Here is a 16,477-nt window from a genome sequence, read left to right as displayed (position 1 = left end):
AGTTGCGCTTAAGGCCTTTTTTGGCCTTATTCTCTCAGACAAGTGGGGCTTATTGTGTCTAGATTATCTGTAGTCCTATGTTTGTGCACTTAATGAACCAACCATATACACATCTATTTCAACCAGATTCCACGAAAATAAAAAACTACTTGCTGTCCCCAATATCTTGTTGCAATGGGGTTTCACTGTTTCGTGTATGCAGAGTTAAAGAGTTATGGCATACATCATTATGGCATACATCATGACTTCATACTCTTGTTATATGATATGTATTTATGTTCTCTTTGAATCACAGAACCTTGACGAGAGGAACAGAGGCAAAAGGCTCGGCTTAGTTGCATCCCTGGATACAGACAATGATGGCAAGATTCTCAAAGTGGGATGGCAGGATGGCTTCAGCAGTAGGTAGGTAGAGTGCGATGCAGCACTCGTTTGCACTGGCGTAATCTATGACCCCGTTTACAGTGTGAGGCTCGGCCGCGGCTCGACCGCGGCCCACACCACCTTCATTTCAGTGTAAACGCGCAAAAGGCCAAATGCGAGGCCAAAATTTGTCTCGCATTTGGCCACGCTCTGGAGGTGGTCTCGGCCGAGCCGCGGCCGAGCCCTGCCTTTTCTCAGTGTAAACGCAAACTGGGCCAAATGCGTGGCCAATTTTAGTCTGGCTTCCAAACCCTCTGCCTGTACTATTTCGCTATTCAGGATATTAACCCCCTCAACGTCGAAAACTAGTATAGTTTAAGGCGGTTTTGTCTTGCAAAGGATTTTTTCCTTCGGCAAAGGCCTTTGCCCAAACGGCGACTTCGTCGCCACGGAATTCAATTGGCAAAGGGTCTGAAAACCAGACAATACCAAATTGCGTTTGTTTACAAGCAGAGCGCCACTACGACAAAATAATGAAAGGTTTGAATCAAAAGCGCGGGCGAGCCCAGCAGTGTAAACGGACAAAATTGCGGGGCTCGGCCCCGCACTGTAAACTATTACAGTACAGGGTGATGTACATGTAGTCCAGCATGCTATTGAGAGTTTAAGAGTTCACTTTTTTTGCCATTTGGTCCAGAGTCCTTGTGATAGAAATTCATAAATACAAATGAACAAAATGAAGTCCTTCACCTTACATTTTGAAGAGGAATTTTACAAATGAATGAATGGAATGTATTTGATAAAAGATGAAATCATATACTAGTGTTTAGAAACTGGGCACCAAGCTTTATTTGAACTTGACACTACTCTTGACAATGTAGGTCTGTGTAGTATATGCATGTGTATAATTTGTTATGCCTTCCAGCTCTTTACTTTTATAACTTTTTACATTTTTTTTTTGAGAACTAACTGTGATGTAGTAGCACAACAGCGTGCCTTAGTGTTCGATGTGAATAATGAATAAAGTGATAAGTAGAGATGCGATTAATTTTCGAGTAGGTGTAACAATAAGAAAGAGATTGTGTTATCGTGCAAAAATTCATTTTATTTCACCAAATACAATTTCATGCAGTGAAGTTTACAGAAGTAGTGAAATGAGGTTTGTATATCATATATGATAATGGTACTAAATGGGATTGATGGCACCATCAGCTTGAGATAACAGGCTGGCACAATCAACTTGAAACCCCTCCAACCCCCCCCCCCCCCCCCCCCCCAAAAAAAAAAAAAAAAAATAATAATAATAATTATAATAATATTGCAGCTAGATTCAGTCCATACTCCTCTGATGATGGTGTAGGTAACCAAAACCCAAATATAAACATGGATTGAGAGAAAGCAGCAATTTTGGTAGAACACATCAGTGAAAGTTTAGGGAAATCGGGCAATCAATTTAAAAGTTATGAATTTTTAGAGTTTCAGTGCCATCGATTTGCGAAAACATCTTGCTGAAATGTCTATGACTTCATTCATGAAAATATGTATACACAAAAATAACACCTCATACAGGACTGTTTGTAGTGGTAGTAGTAGATATAGTATTTCTAATTGTACTGCAAGGATTATCACATTAATCTTTCTTACAACAGATTCAATACGTCATGGCTGCGATACAACTGCCACTGTGAGAGATGCATTCAGCCACTTACAGGTCAAAAGATTGTGACGATATTAGACTATCCCAACCAACTGACCATACAATCTGCAAGTCTAGAACAAGGTAATGTTTAAAAGAAAAAAGTATAGTACACTTGTAATAGCTACATGTGGGATAAAAGATATTTCCTTCGTGATCTGTCAAATGTGACAAAAGCTGGTTTCTCATTTACTGACAGTGCATAATGTGAACCACGATTCCCATGAAGCATCACTAGAATCATGATTCAAATGACATTTTTTTTGCCCATGTGTATGCAAACTGGAATCATGGAGGTGATTTTGATCGTGATTCCACTAGTGATGCAAATGACGATGAGGTGTTTTTCAATCACAATTTTTCAAAATTATGAAATGAAACAGTCGTGTGAGTGGATTGACCTCCAAATCGTGCTTTAGGGGATGGAACTTGTGATGACCTTTTAACCACTTCTGCCGAAAAATTGCACCCCTTGAATCCTCACACTGCAGCTAGTCAAAGGGAGTGCTATTTACCACTCAAAAGCAATTAATGGGAACTCAGGAAGAAGTTCAACTTCCCCTTGCACTGAAACTCAAAACCGCCGAATCCGCAAAGCCTTCCTTAGTCATGTGTTCGCGCAATAATTCTAATCGTAATTATGATTGTAATTTCTCAACTGGTGTGAAAATGGCCAAAGGCATTTTTACCGTTGATAGATATGATATGGAAGGATTTTTGCATTGCATTACTTGTGTTTCCACTGGACAACTGAAAAGTGAACTCATTGACCGCTCAGTGGCAGGAGAGTGATAGGCACACTACATCCTTCATGGCTGTCACATGAAACCAATGCCACAGAAAATCATTCAGAGCAATGTCAACTGGTGGCATTGTAAAAGGACTGGGCAATTAGCCAGCACCAAGATGCATACTAATGTGCCTTGAAAACATCTCTAAAGGTACCCACCTTTCAATACAACACTTGGTTACTGACACACGAAATATGTGGCCACAAAACACACCACAAGTGCATCACGGGCCCAGAGATACTGGTCATGTTTGAATATTGATGAAGTCGGACAAGGTTAAAAGTCAAAAGGTCTGTGAACTCATTGAATAACACTATACTCACAAATTGTGATATGCAGACGAGATATTGCCTGGTGTTTGCTGTGATAGCTTCTCTGAGATAAGCATCTGTGATATAATGATTATTCATGTGATCCGTACAGATGGTGCTTGCCGCAACATCCACCTGGCAGCAAGCCTAGTATTTTGCAGCACCTACATTAATAGAAAAATAATACATTCAATAAGAATGAACAAAATCGATGTTTTCCCCATGTGTTAATTGACAGACCATTCTTGTCACCTGGTCCCTGCAAATTTCCTCTTTGTTTGAACATGATTGATGAATTCCATAAATTGCTACGCCAGACGAGGTTATGCTTTCAGTTGGTTTGAAAACCAGCGAAGTGCTTAACCAGCTGATTAAAAAAAAGAAAAAGAAAAGTGATATGAAGTAATGTGTACATGATCGAGCTAACTCTGAGCTTGCTTACTAAAGCCCCCGTTCCACTTTCAAGATCTGGACCCCGATCTGTCCCGATCTAGCAGATCGAGAGAGAGCGGCAAAAGCGTACGGGGATCGGAAGCATCGTGGCAGCAGCGTGTGGAGGTCGGGGTTGGAGCTGGCATTTTTTGAAATTTTGAACTTGTTCAAAATTTCTTCCCGATCTCCCCGATCAAAATTGACCTATTTTTAATCGTACGGCAAGCGGGGAGAGCGTAGTGACAATGTAAACGTACTGTGTCCAGATCGGCTCAGGTTCTACCCGATCCTTCCCGATCTGAGAAAATTGTCAAATCGTAGCAAGAACGGCAAAGTGAAATAGGGGCTTAACGCTCAGATATGTTTGTGGTCATTTGTGACATTTGTAAACTGGTGTAGATAATGTTAATATGAAAAGAACAAAACAAGCAACCTCTTTAGGGCTTTTTAACACCAGTGGCCCTTTTCAGGACATGAGTTAGAGATCAAAGAGCACAAATTGTATGAAATCAAAGTGTAAGGAAGACAAAAAGCAGTGTTAAGCACACATTTCATGCTGACAGTAAATACTGACAAATCAAATTTGCTTTGTGGTTTGAAATGCTTTAGATGTAAACATATGTTATAATAGTATAGACAGGGCAGTGCAAAAAGTTGCTATGGTCACTCACCCATATTTTATCTTGCTTGGTCATAACAAAGTCACTTTGAAAGTAGAGTGTACTTGTACTTAGTCCATATTTATTTTACCTGGACTTTGGTTGCTCATGCGTTTTAGTAACACTTCTTTGATCTTTTTTTCCCTTTCTTTTAGTTGGTCTTCCAGTAATAGTATGGCCTAAATTCTGTATTCCATAATTCCCCCAGTCTGATTTATCTCAGGACCTGCAACTGTATACAAGCTTGCTTTTACGCAGGCCCCATCATATTTCTCGCATTATGACCAAAGCTCAACTTTAATGTATACAGACCTTTGTGTTAATATTGAGACAAACTGTTGTACCTTTTGGTGAACTTTTATCTAAGTTTTTGTCTTGTACTTTATTTTGTATTGTATAATTATTTTCTTTCTGTGCTATTTATAAGAAATATTTAAAAGAAATTGAAATTGAAATTGTAAAAACACGATTGTGAACTTGCCAACTCATAGATTCAACTAATAGGACATTTTTATGGAGATTTGTGGCCATGAAAGATATTAACTTGCCAGCTCCTTTCTCGAACCAATGATGATTCTCTAAGTCTTTAAACCCTAATGGCCATTGTAGGACCTGAGTGAGAAATCTTTCAATTCCCCTTATAATATCATATTTTAACAATCCAGTGTAGCTAATTCTCAGGTAATGCAAAGAATGAAAATGGAAATGATGATATTGGTCTTTAACATATACTGCACAGACAAACAAATTTTCATGAAAAGGACAATTAAGCGAGATAAAAGATATGTTAAGCACACATCTTTTACTATAATTGAAAGTCATGACAAGTGAAATTTATTTCTTGGATGCAAATATGTGGATGTAAACAAATGTTATCGGGGCGCTGTATGAAGGACAGTGCAGAAGGTCACTGTGGTGTAGAAAGGTCACTGTGGTGTAGAAAGGTCACTGAGGTATAGAAAGGTTACTGCTGGACAAGGATGTCATTTCTGCTGTTTGACCCTTTACACCACTCATAGATTTTGACAACTACTCTACGAGCTGAAATTTTCGGGACTTGCTACTTGGAGGACATTTTTGCGTGTTGTTAATTTCGCAGTTGTGAGGGTGTAACTGAACTTGGTTATTCACGCGTTGTTATTTATCGCGTGTTGTTATTTTCGCGGTTCAAAGGCGATTCGCGAAATTCGCGAAAATAAAACCACCGCGAAAATTTCAGCTCATACAGTATTATGTCAAGACTTCTGGGGGGCATTTCATGAAGGAACTTGTCGGATAAAATATCTGACAAGTCAGTTATATCCGACAAGTTCAGAGAAATCAGCCAATCGGACTAAAGAATTTCTCAAAACTTGTTGGATATAATTGACTTGTCAGATATTTTATCCGACAAGTTCCTTCATGAAACGCCCCCCTGATGGACTCCACTCAAAGGACAATATTTGTGTAATCTTTTGCCGGATTGATGCTCTGTAACAGTAAATCACCTGATGCAATTGATGTAACATAGAGTAAAGTATCACTGGCTTCCGAATGCACCCAGTTACAATACACAGAATTTATGTACTTCATAAATTCTGTAAACAGCATCAATTATTTCTTTGTTTTCTGTTCACAGAAAAAGTAGCAATGCTATGGATGTTTATTAGCATATATATATTCACAAAGGAAAAACAGAATTAAAAAAAAAAACAAGTCTCTCCGAGCACAGCATTCTCCTTTGAATATTTAGGGTTAATTTCATTTTTAAAAAATGACTCTCTCTCTCTCTATGTATATATATATATATATATATATATATATATATATATATATATATATATATATATTTTATATATACATGTGTGTATATATCCATTATGTGTATATCCATATCCTATGTTTGTCTGTACAGTTTATTGTGCCTGTGTAGAAATAATCATCTCCCTGCTTTTTTTTAAATTAATTTGTTAATACATTTTCATTGATTCAGATGGTACATATATTGTGATCCAGTTCAATGAAGAAGACGATCACGAGTGCGTCCTGCCCGTAGAATGGTTAAAGCAACACAGCTACTCGCCTGAGGACCTTGAGCGCAACGCAAGGCTGAGAGATGTCAAGTACTTGGGCGTGAGTCACATCTCAAAGCCTCCCAGATTCCAAATGCTTCAGCTGAGGGATTACAAAATAGTGTTTTCCATCATGCTAGTTTCTAAGCTAACCGACATGTAGTTCTGTGGATTATTGTAGTGTTTAGGTTTCCACCATTTATCAGAAAACAAAACAAAACAACAGAGGAAAAGATAAATGTTCCATAATACATGCCTTTTATGTTTCCCATGAAGTCTAGATTAGGACTTAATATCTTAAAGAAGCAATTGTCAGTTCAGCAGTCACTGAAGATGGTCCACCTGAAAAAGAAATTTTTTTAGTGTTTTCAGTGCTTTGTCATTCCAACACCATGATAATGTCATTCGAAGGATGCATTTGTTTCCCCTGTCTGATTCCATGTCAATGCCATGGAAAGTAGGGAAAACAAGTCAAGATATATATCAGCAATCAAGAAAGTATGCCTGTATTATAAGAACATACAAAGAATGCCCTGCATGGATGCACATAAAGATGTGGCAGCAACAAGCAAAAGAATCATCTATACCAAAGTATTACAATCCTCATGGTCTCTTATTCTCCCATTCTAAGGAGTTTATGACATACATTTACATAAGCATCTGGTAAAAACAAGAAAAAGAATCATCTATACCAAATTATTCCATGGACTCTTATTCTACCATGCTAAGAAGTTTGTGACTTCACTTTTGAACAATACTTCCATCTTTGCCCAATGCAGCGTAGTATTGGCTCCTTCGATTGGGAAGACATCAATGAGTCGGAGGATTGCTTCTTTGAGTAAGTGAAACTGATGAAATGTGACCGTGCATCACAAAACCAACAAAAAGTCGCACTCACTGATTTTGTGTGGGGACTCAAAATAGGTGAAACTAGTCATTCTTGAGTTTTTCATATTTTCTGAAAGAGCGCTTCTACATTATTGTAAAGGTCGGGATCATAAAATGAACGGGAAAAAGTGTTTTTAGCAGTTTTTCTAGAACACTTTTCTTGTAGAATAGTGTAACTAGGTGTGTCTTAGAGTCCCCTTTAAACTCTCTACATACTCTTCACTTTCAACTCTTGTAACTTTTGAAAGTGATGCTACTGCTTTGAAAGTTTTTATTAGTCATGGATAGAATGTGATAAGAGAGCATGGTCAATTTCAGCTTAATCTGATAATCCCTTCATTGTTGTTGCTGTGATATTTTACATCCTGTTTTTTTGTCCCATTCAGGGCACAGAGCATGGCTTGGTAGACGATTAAGCACTTGAATAAACCCCACTAAGTATACTTCAGAGCCTCTTTTCCTTACACATACATTTGCAGAATTTGTGCATTCTTTCTAATATTTAGATAGGTTAGAAGAGTCCATTTGAATTGAGTTATATATAATTTTAAATCTGCTCTTAGCTAAACATCCATGTCTGGTAACTTTTTCTTGGGTATTGTGTTGCATGGTCACAAATGTCCAAACTCTTCCCTCATTGGTAGAGGACCATTTCTTGATGTGTGTGTGTGTGTGTGTGTGTGAGAGAGAGATAACACATGATGCCAAGACTACTATATATGCCATTTATTTAGCAAGTCTAATTTTTATCGAGCCCACCGGAGGTGTGGGGAGACTAAGGGATCGCCTGCGGCGTCTGTCCGTCTGTCGTCCGTCCGTCCGTTGTCTGTCCGTAACGCTACAAAAACTTGAATAACTCTCTACTGAGGATTTCAATTTCAATCAAACTTGGAGGGAAGAGTGGTAATACAAAGTTGCACATTTTATCAAACATGAAGGGCACCTCAAGGTCAAAGTTCACAGGCAGAGGTCAATGAACTTTAGGGCCCAACGTTAAGTTTTTAGGGCGCATTTTGTTTATGGCTCGTAACTTTTGATGTATCTGTCTGTTTGTGACCAAACTTAGATGGTAGATGTCCCTTGGGAAGTTGAAGGTTACCACAAGGTCAAAGGTCACAGACAGGGGTCAACAAACTTTTAGGGCCCAATGTTAAGTTTTTATGGCGCGTTTTGATTATGGCTCGTAACTTTTGATCCCTTTGTCTGTTTGTGACCAAACTTGGATGGTAGATGTCCCTTGGGGAGGTGAAGGTCATAACAAGGTCAAAAGTCACATACAGGGGTCAACAAACTTTTAGGGCCCCAATGTTAAGTTTTTATGGTGCGTTTTGATTATGGCTCATAACTTTTGATCCCTTTGTCCGTTTGTGACCAAACTTTGACGGTAGATGTCCCTTGGGGAATTAAGGGTCATGACAAGGTCAAAGGTCACAGAAAGGGGTCAACAAAATTTTAGGGCCCATTAAGTTTTTATGGCGTGTTTCGATTATGGCTCAGAACTTTTGATCCCTTTGTCTGTTTGTGACCAAACTTGGATGGTAAATGTCCCTTGGGGAGTTGAAGGTCACCACAAGGTCAAAGGTCATAGGCGGGTCAATGAACTTCTGGGAGTTTGAAAAATATTAATTTCTTGTACGCGAATGGGCGAGACACAATTTGACACTTGCCTTGTTTGCAGATTGGGACTTCCCGACAATTTCGCAAGTGGTTAAATTCGTGATTGTGGAGTACAGTATTGAACAGAGGAATTTATGCGTGCACGTCACATTCATGTCGGGATGAGAGTTTATATTTTCGCATGTTTTTCAATTCTCGAATAGCACCGGACTTGTGAAATTCACGAAAATAAGCCTCGCAGAATATTTGGCATATACAGTAGGCGTACTGTAACCCTTTGTGTGCTTGAAAGCCAGTTGGCCCAGAAAGAGTTACTCCACTAGACCTATAAAAGCCAATGAATCGTGCAACAGTTTTGATGGACAGTGTATTGAAGGTTCCATGATATTTGCTCCTGCTACAATTCCTCCCATGAAATATCTGCACACTGAACGAAACATGACCTCTACCCACAAACATAACCCTAACCCTAATCCTACATTCCTCGCAGAAAACAAGACCAGAGCAATTGTCGCTGGACCAAATGTCATGTCACCATATTAGCATCACCTGACATTTGTGGTATGAGGGTTGCAATAACTTGACCACCTATATCAGTGGCAAGATGTTTTATGTTTTTGTTTTTATGCCTCCGCCACGAAGTGGTGCCGGAGGCATTATGTTTTCGGGTTGTCCGTCCGTCCGTCCGTCCGTCCTTCCGTCCGTCCGTCCTTCCGTCCGTCCGTAATGAATTTTGTGGACAGGGTAACTATCAAAACCTTTTGAGGTATCCTAATGAAACTTGGCATGAGTGTGTAATGGGGGGTGAAGTTGTGCCTATCAACTTTTGGGTGCACATGCTCAAGGTCAAAGGTCAAAAGGTCAAGGTCAAATACATATAATTTCACTATTTCCATCATTTCTATGCAATGCCTAAAGATATTTTCTTTAAACTTAGTGTACACATGTATTACCCGATTAAGATTTTCTGGTGAAAATTTGGGTCATGAGGTCAAAGATCAAAGATCAAAAGGTCAAGTAAAAATATTAAAACTTCACTTTTTTTCTCTGTACCTTAGAAATTGTTCAAGGTATCTTCATGGGATATAGTATATGTACATGTACTGACTGGCAGTGATTATCTAGAGAATATAGGGTTCATGGGGTCAAAGGTCAGGGGTCAAAGGTCAAGGGCAACACTTCAAAATTTTACTATTTCCCTCATGTTTATGCAATGCCAGCAGGATTATTTTTTTTTTTACACTTGGTGTATGCATGTATAACCTAACAGAGATTCTCTGGAAAGTTTTTTTTTTTTCTTTTGTTTTTTGCCTCAAAGGTCAAAAGGTCAAAGATCAACTGAAAGTGCTGAACTAAGTTTTTCCTCAATATCTTGGAAGTGGCTCAAGTTATCTTGAAATGTACTTCATATTTATGCATGTTCTGCCTGACAGTGATTATCTTATGAATTTTAGGGTCAAAGGCCAGATGAAAATGGTAACAATTTACTATTCAATACAGAAATTGCACTTTTTCTCCATACCTTGAAAATTACTCAATGCATAAACGAATGAATGGGTCAAAGTCAAGTTAAAGTCCTTAAATCCCAAATACATGCTCTCCTATTCATCCAATTAAACCTAGGTCAAGGAAGGTGAACATTCAACACATTTGTGACAAACTTGTCATTGTAATATTTTGCCAATTTTGTGAAAATGTAATCACACATTGTCCACATGAACTATCTAGACCTATGAGGAGAATCATGCATATCAGTCGCCATAGCGACATTTCTAGTTGTTTTTGTTTTTTACCCTTTGAACATCTCCGTTGGTCTTGTAACAGGAGTAGAATGATTGCTTTGTTTGGCCATGTTTTACATTTTGTGTGACATTTCTCTTTGGTAAAAAAAAAAAAGTAGTCATGGCAATCTCACCTGCGTCCTGGGGACCGTTTCATGAAAGTTGTCAGCCTTGACATGTTGTCAGTCTCTGACAATCACCATGGTAACAGTCAGTGACCAGAGCTTCTCAGCCAATCAGATTTTGCTGAAATTGTCAGAGACTCACAACTTGTCAGCACTGACTAAATTGATGAAACAACCCCCTGTATTGTATACCAGAGTTGTCTTAGATGCTTTCTCCTGTATGAAAGTACAGTATCTTTAAAATGGGCTGTGAGTGCTCGAACATATGTCAAAACAAATTCTGTGCTTAATACAACCAGTAGCTCTTGAAGCTACTCTAACAAAATTTGTCATATGTTCATCTTGAGGTGCCAGGCACAGGTTGTTGTTGTTGGGTTTTTGTTTTTTTTTAGGGGGGGGGGAGGTGAGATGGGGAGGGAGAAGCAGCAGAAATTGCATTGCTATATTAACGATGTAATTATGTCAAAAGATAAGTGGAAACTTTATGAGTAATTACTTCCATAAACCAGTGCCCTCATTGCTCATACAAAGCAGTGATACAGCTTGTTTGCAAACTGATACTGGTAAATCCTTAATCAATATGCACAAGTTGAACTAACAAAAGCGATTACTTTGTCAAATTTGTTTACAGATGGCTGGATTATCTAAATGCTTATGGTGTGGCCATTGTGAAGAAAGTGCCTTTGTCCCCTGATGCAGTCACAAAGGTATATGTTTGTGACGTGGATATTCTTTCTCGATTTCTGTATCTTTTTTAAAGACTCCCCCCCCCCCCCCACACACACACACACACCTTTATATCCTACTAGCTAGGTTGAATTCCTATAAAACAATTATTCAGTGGCAACTTGTCATTGGCAAACATTGGCACTATTTTGATTGTTGAGGTAAACTCTTGAAAGAATGGTCAACTGTCATAATTCATTGCAGCATGCATTCTTTCAGACTTGCCCTAGTATACCAAAATATATGTATTTGTGAGGATTGATTTGAATAATTAATCTCTGAAGTTTCTTGTAATTATACTTTGAACCGCTCGCTCTGATTGGTCCCATTGTTAGCAGGAATATAATTTCACAGAATTATCAGGATTAGATCATCAGATTGTATCATTTATGAAAGAGGGGAAAAAAAAACCAATAGTTAAGCAAACTGCATTTCCAGCATTGCGTGTCATTGGTTGGTGTGCAGCTATTGGAGAATCCAAACACATGGTTCTCATTGACCATTGTCCAAGATTTTTATGAAGTTTATTAGCAGATCAAGGGTAAAGCCTCCTGTTAGTTCCACACAGTCACTCTGGACTGGAATGTCTAATAGTCTCTTGATGTCCAACACAAAAATAGTGGAAAGTCTTGCGCAAGAAACCTCAAAACAGACTAGTTACACACATGTAAAAGAAAAGAACAACAGAACAAAAGAGAAAATTGTGAAATGATGAAGGGAATTTCTTTTTTCATGGTAAAACCAATGAGCATTCAATCATATTTACAGAGAATAACAGTGAAAAAAAAATCTCTGTAAGAAAATTGTTTCATCTCAAAGGATGTGTCAGATTTGATCTACAGCTTATATAAAGCCTTTGCGATTATTCAGTGACTACGCTAGTGAATCAAGACATTATATGCATGATTGCAAAATGTTTAATGAAAATATTCTCATGATGAGATTTGCATGTACGCTTGTATCTTTTCTCCTCCTTCAGGTCGGGGGTCTTATTGGACCAATCACTGAGACTCTGTATGGTGGGGTAAGTTTCAATGAAATAGCACACAATTTATACCACATCAAACTTGTGTAGCCCCTCCCTGCAACCTATTACTGATGTTATTCTTGTTGTCGTTATTACAATTATTTTTATCATTATTGTTGTTATCATTTCTATTGTTGTTATTATTATCATCATCATCATTATTATTTTTACTATTACTATCATCATTATCATCATCATCATCTCTATCATCACAAGATATATCTTGAAGATCAATGTCGCATCAAGCTCCATTCTTGAACTTAAGACTTCTAACAACTTTTCTGAGGATTCTTGCCGTTCCTAGCAATGCTGCTTTTTGGAGTACTTGCAGTCGGTTGTTACGAGTGCTCCAGCTAGGGGAGGGGTCACATTCGCTCTTATAACCCATAGGCAGCAAAGATCTCTTTCCAGGTCCTGGTACTTTCTATCTTTTCCTTCTCCTTCTCTGCCACCCTGCTGTCTCCTGGTACCATCATTGAGGCTGATCTGCTCCATCTCCACGCAATCTTGATGCTCTCACGAGCCATCGGCCTCCTTCTTTCCTTGACAGGTACAACCTGTCGACATCAGCGCTCCTTTGGTGTGTTTTGTAGATTGAAAACAATTTTTCTTGTCTTTCGATCCATAGCAGCCAGTTCCACCTTCGTTCATTCCACCACTCCTCCTGTGTATCTCAAGACTGCTACCGCCCAGGTTTTTAGAGCTGTGATCACGTGCCCTCCAGTTAGGTGTAATTTTAGTACTCTTTTCACTCGTGAGAGGTACTCCTTTGTAACAGACTCTTTGATCGCATTGTTCCAGACATCATCAGACTCCATTACACCCAGGTATTTGTGATTCTATCCTTCTTCCAAGCTCTGTATCATTCTTCCATCAGGAAATGATATTCCTGCATTCTTCACTTGTCTCCCTCTCTTCATAACCAGGGTAGCGCACTTATTGCTGCTGAAGTCCATTTGGATGTCTTTCCTGACCAGACAAACCTTTTGAACTAGCATGTCGCACTGCTTCTCATCTTTGCAAAACAGCTTCAGGTCGTCCATGAACAGCAGGTGATTGAGAGAGCCATGATTTCCTCCGAGGTTGTAACCGACCGAGACATTTCGTAGCATGACAGTGAGAAGAGGTGACCGTGAGTCTTCTTGAAATATTCCTCGTATTCTCACCTGACCAGGATCCTTGCCAGTCGATGAGAGGGTTGTGCACCATGCCTTCATAGGCTTTGTCAGCAAAGCTTGTGTGTTATCTGCAAGTCCAAACATCTGCAAGCAATCATCAATCCCTGAGTGAGGCACCATATCATATGCTTCTTTGTAATTGATCCAGGATACTCACAGGTTGGTCCTCCTTCTCTTGGAATTTTTCATCACCATTTTGTCAATCAGTAGTTGGTCTCTAGTTCCTCTGCACCCTCGCCTCCCACCTTTTTGTTCAAGAGGGAACAATTAAGTCCTTCCCTTCAATGAAGCTATAGATCTCATTCGCTATGATGCCAGTCATTAACTTTCATATCATGTCCAAATAAGTTATGGCTCTGTTATTGGAGGCAACATTGCCTTTGGATTTGTCTTTCATGACAAGTGTCGTCCTGCCTGTGGTCATCCAGTGGGAAACCTCTCCTCTCTCCAGGGCAATCTGTAGTTGTTTTGCTATTTTCTCATGGACTGCCGTGAAATGTTTCAACCAGAATTCACTATTATTATTATTATTATTATTATTATTATTGTTATTATTGTTATTATTATTATTATCATTATCATTAGTATTGTTATTATTATTATTATTATTATTATTATTATTATTATTATCATTATCATTATTATTATTATTATTATTATTATCATTATCATTATTAAATAGGAGTAGTAATACCTTTCTCTCTCAAAACAAAATCAACACATTGCTTCGCTACAACTGCATTTTCGCAAATGCATTTATGACATAATTGTTGTTCTTCGTTCAGCCATTTAAACGAATATAGATTATGACATGGCTCAATATAACAACGATCCTTTGCCAAAACAAACACCTATGAAAGGGAAGAAATGTGTAGGCCTTGGGTCCAAAAGGCTAAATTCAAAGCTGTTGACAGCAGCCAAGTAGCTTGGCATAAATTCAACAAAACTTGTTCAAAGTATGCATATTTGTGTGAAGTAAATATAAAGGTGCCATACATGATGAAGTGAATTAGTTTGAAAAGGTTATGCATTAGCTGAATATTGCATGAGAAATAATGATCAAGACTCTACGCTTTTCATGATATACTGTCATGTTGAAACACATTTCCATTTATATCCCTACCCAATTTGGCATAATAATGATTTTTTTTTTTTTTTGGCAACAGAATCCCATATACCCAGTATTAAAATTAAAGTATCCATACCATATTGTACACTGTATGTGATTACAACAATGTGAGCAGTACTACAACTCCTACCCCATAAAATTTAACAAATGAAATGTCAATATCCTCAACTGAGATATGATTTTGAATTTGTTTTGAGCAACTAAATCCTGAGACTACGTGTTATTCTCATTTGACACCTTATTGAAACGCTATTCATGTATCTGTAACATTCTTGCCAGTTTTATCTTTCCCATAACATTTGGGTCGGCACCCACAAACTTGACCTTCCATAAGAAAGAAGGTCCGAATGGGCATAACAATTTGTCAGTCCTACAAGAAGGCCATAGTCGCATAGGAGTGATGGAGGGGGGGGGGGGAGAGAATTATGTAATATCTATTTACAGTTGACAGTTGACAGTTGCCTCCAAACAGTGCTAATCTATGTAAAAAGCACAGTGAAAGTTGAACTATTTGTTAAGTTTTATAATATTTCCATGAGATTATCTTCAGTCATCTGTACTCTTCTCAATTTAACCTTTTTTATTCTCCTGTGGGTCAGTAAAAAAATATTAAAAAATAACTACAGAGAGTGAGTTTCGGCAATATCAATAAAATGTCAGTAAACATGTCATCTTTGAAGCTTGATCATACTGGCATAATGCATTTATCTGAGAATGTCTAATCACCTTTTGCCATCTGTCTGTCTGTCCGTCTGTCTGTCTCTTGTCTGACTGTATGTGTGTACTAGAGCTTTTCTGTGAAGGCTGATCCCCAGCCCATCAATGCTGCCTACACCTCTGTGGGCCTTGACCTCCACCTAGACCTGGCCTACTATGAGTCCCCACCGGGTTTGCAGCTGCTCCATTGCTTGCAGTAAGAAATTCACTTACTTCGCTCTCCTGAAGCCACTTAACCCTAAAACGGCCGGGGTGGGGGGGTTGAATCAACCTTCCCCCCCCTCGACATTTTCCATGACCATTACGCCGCATGAGATTTTTTGACCAAGCTGCTCGCTGACTTTCACAAAAATTGGGCATACCATTACGAAGCTACACGACCTTTTATACATGCTTGTCAGACAAAAAAATGGCTCAAAAATGTGATTTTGTGTAAATAGAGTTTTCTCACCTTTTTCAAAAAGATATTTTTACTTTAACTTTCAATGGCTGAAATCAATTGATTTTTGCATAATTATCCATAGAATAGGTTCTGTAATAGATTTTGTGAAAAAAAATGGAAAAAAAAACAGAAAGTTAAAAAACAAAGAAATACAAAAAAAATTCATAAAACAATAGAATACATAAGAAATTAATTCTTTTTTCAAATACATTGTTAGGAATGCTACAAAGAATAACATCACCAAAAATAGGATGCTATTAGCTTTATTTTCTGAATTAGAGCAAAATGTATGATTTCACGCATATTAATTAATATAAAATATAAACAATGAAAATTTTGATTTTTTCTTTTAAGCTTGGTAGATTAAACCACAGGTAATGTATATGCGAATTTTCATGGTGATTGCGCAATCGACAGCTGAGATCTCTCGGGGGGTTTGAATCTACCCTCCCCTGGCTACAGAACAGCCCAAAAAGCCCAGCCTGGTTAGGGTCAAGGGACATGTCCACCTTCGTAGACATGTGGATTGAGTGAATGCAGAAAT

The 16,477-nt window shown here is 38.3% G+C and overlaps 1 protein-coding gene across 1 annotated transcript in view; it reads left to right on the top strand.

Moving 5' to 3' along the window:
* The window catches only part of LOC139714152 (2-(trimethylamino)ethylphosphonate dioxygenase-like), an 85,773-nt gene that overhangs the window by 16,580 nt on the left and 52,716 nt on the right, over window positions 1–16,477 (top strand). The window contains exons 3-9 of the mRNA XM_071625871.1: window positions 296–405; window positions 2,013–2,143; window positions 6,225–6,364; window positions 7,083–7,141; window positions 11,346–11,421; window positions 12,420–12,464; window positions 15,563–15,687. Of these exons, the coding sequence (XP_071481972.1) occupies window positions 296–405; window positions 2,013–2,143; window positions 6,225–6,364; window positions 7,083–7,141; window positions 11,346–11,421; window positions 12,420–12,464; window positions 15,563–15,687 (686 nt within the window). The remainder of the gene's footprint in view (window positions 1–295; window positions 406–2,012; window positions 2,144–6,224; window positions 6,365–7,082; window positions 7,142–11,345; window positions 11,422–12,419; window positions 12,465–15,562; window positions 15,688–16,477) is intronic.

Source organism: Diadema antillarum, unplaced genomic scaffold, assembly GCF_040938485.1.
Source record: "Diadema antillarum isolate AM-2024a unplaced genomic scaffold, OU_Dant_1.0 seq00002176_RagTag, whole genome shotgun sequence".
Classification (NCBI taxonomy): domain Eukaryota; kingdom Metazoa; phylum Echinodermata; class Echinoidea; order Diadematoida; family Diadematidae; genus Diadema; species Diadema antillarum.
Note: the sequence above shows the minus strand (reverse complement) of the source record. Positions and strands in the feature narration are given on the sequence as shown.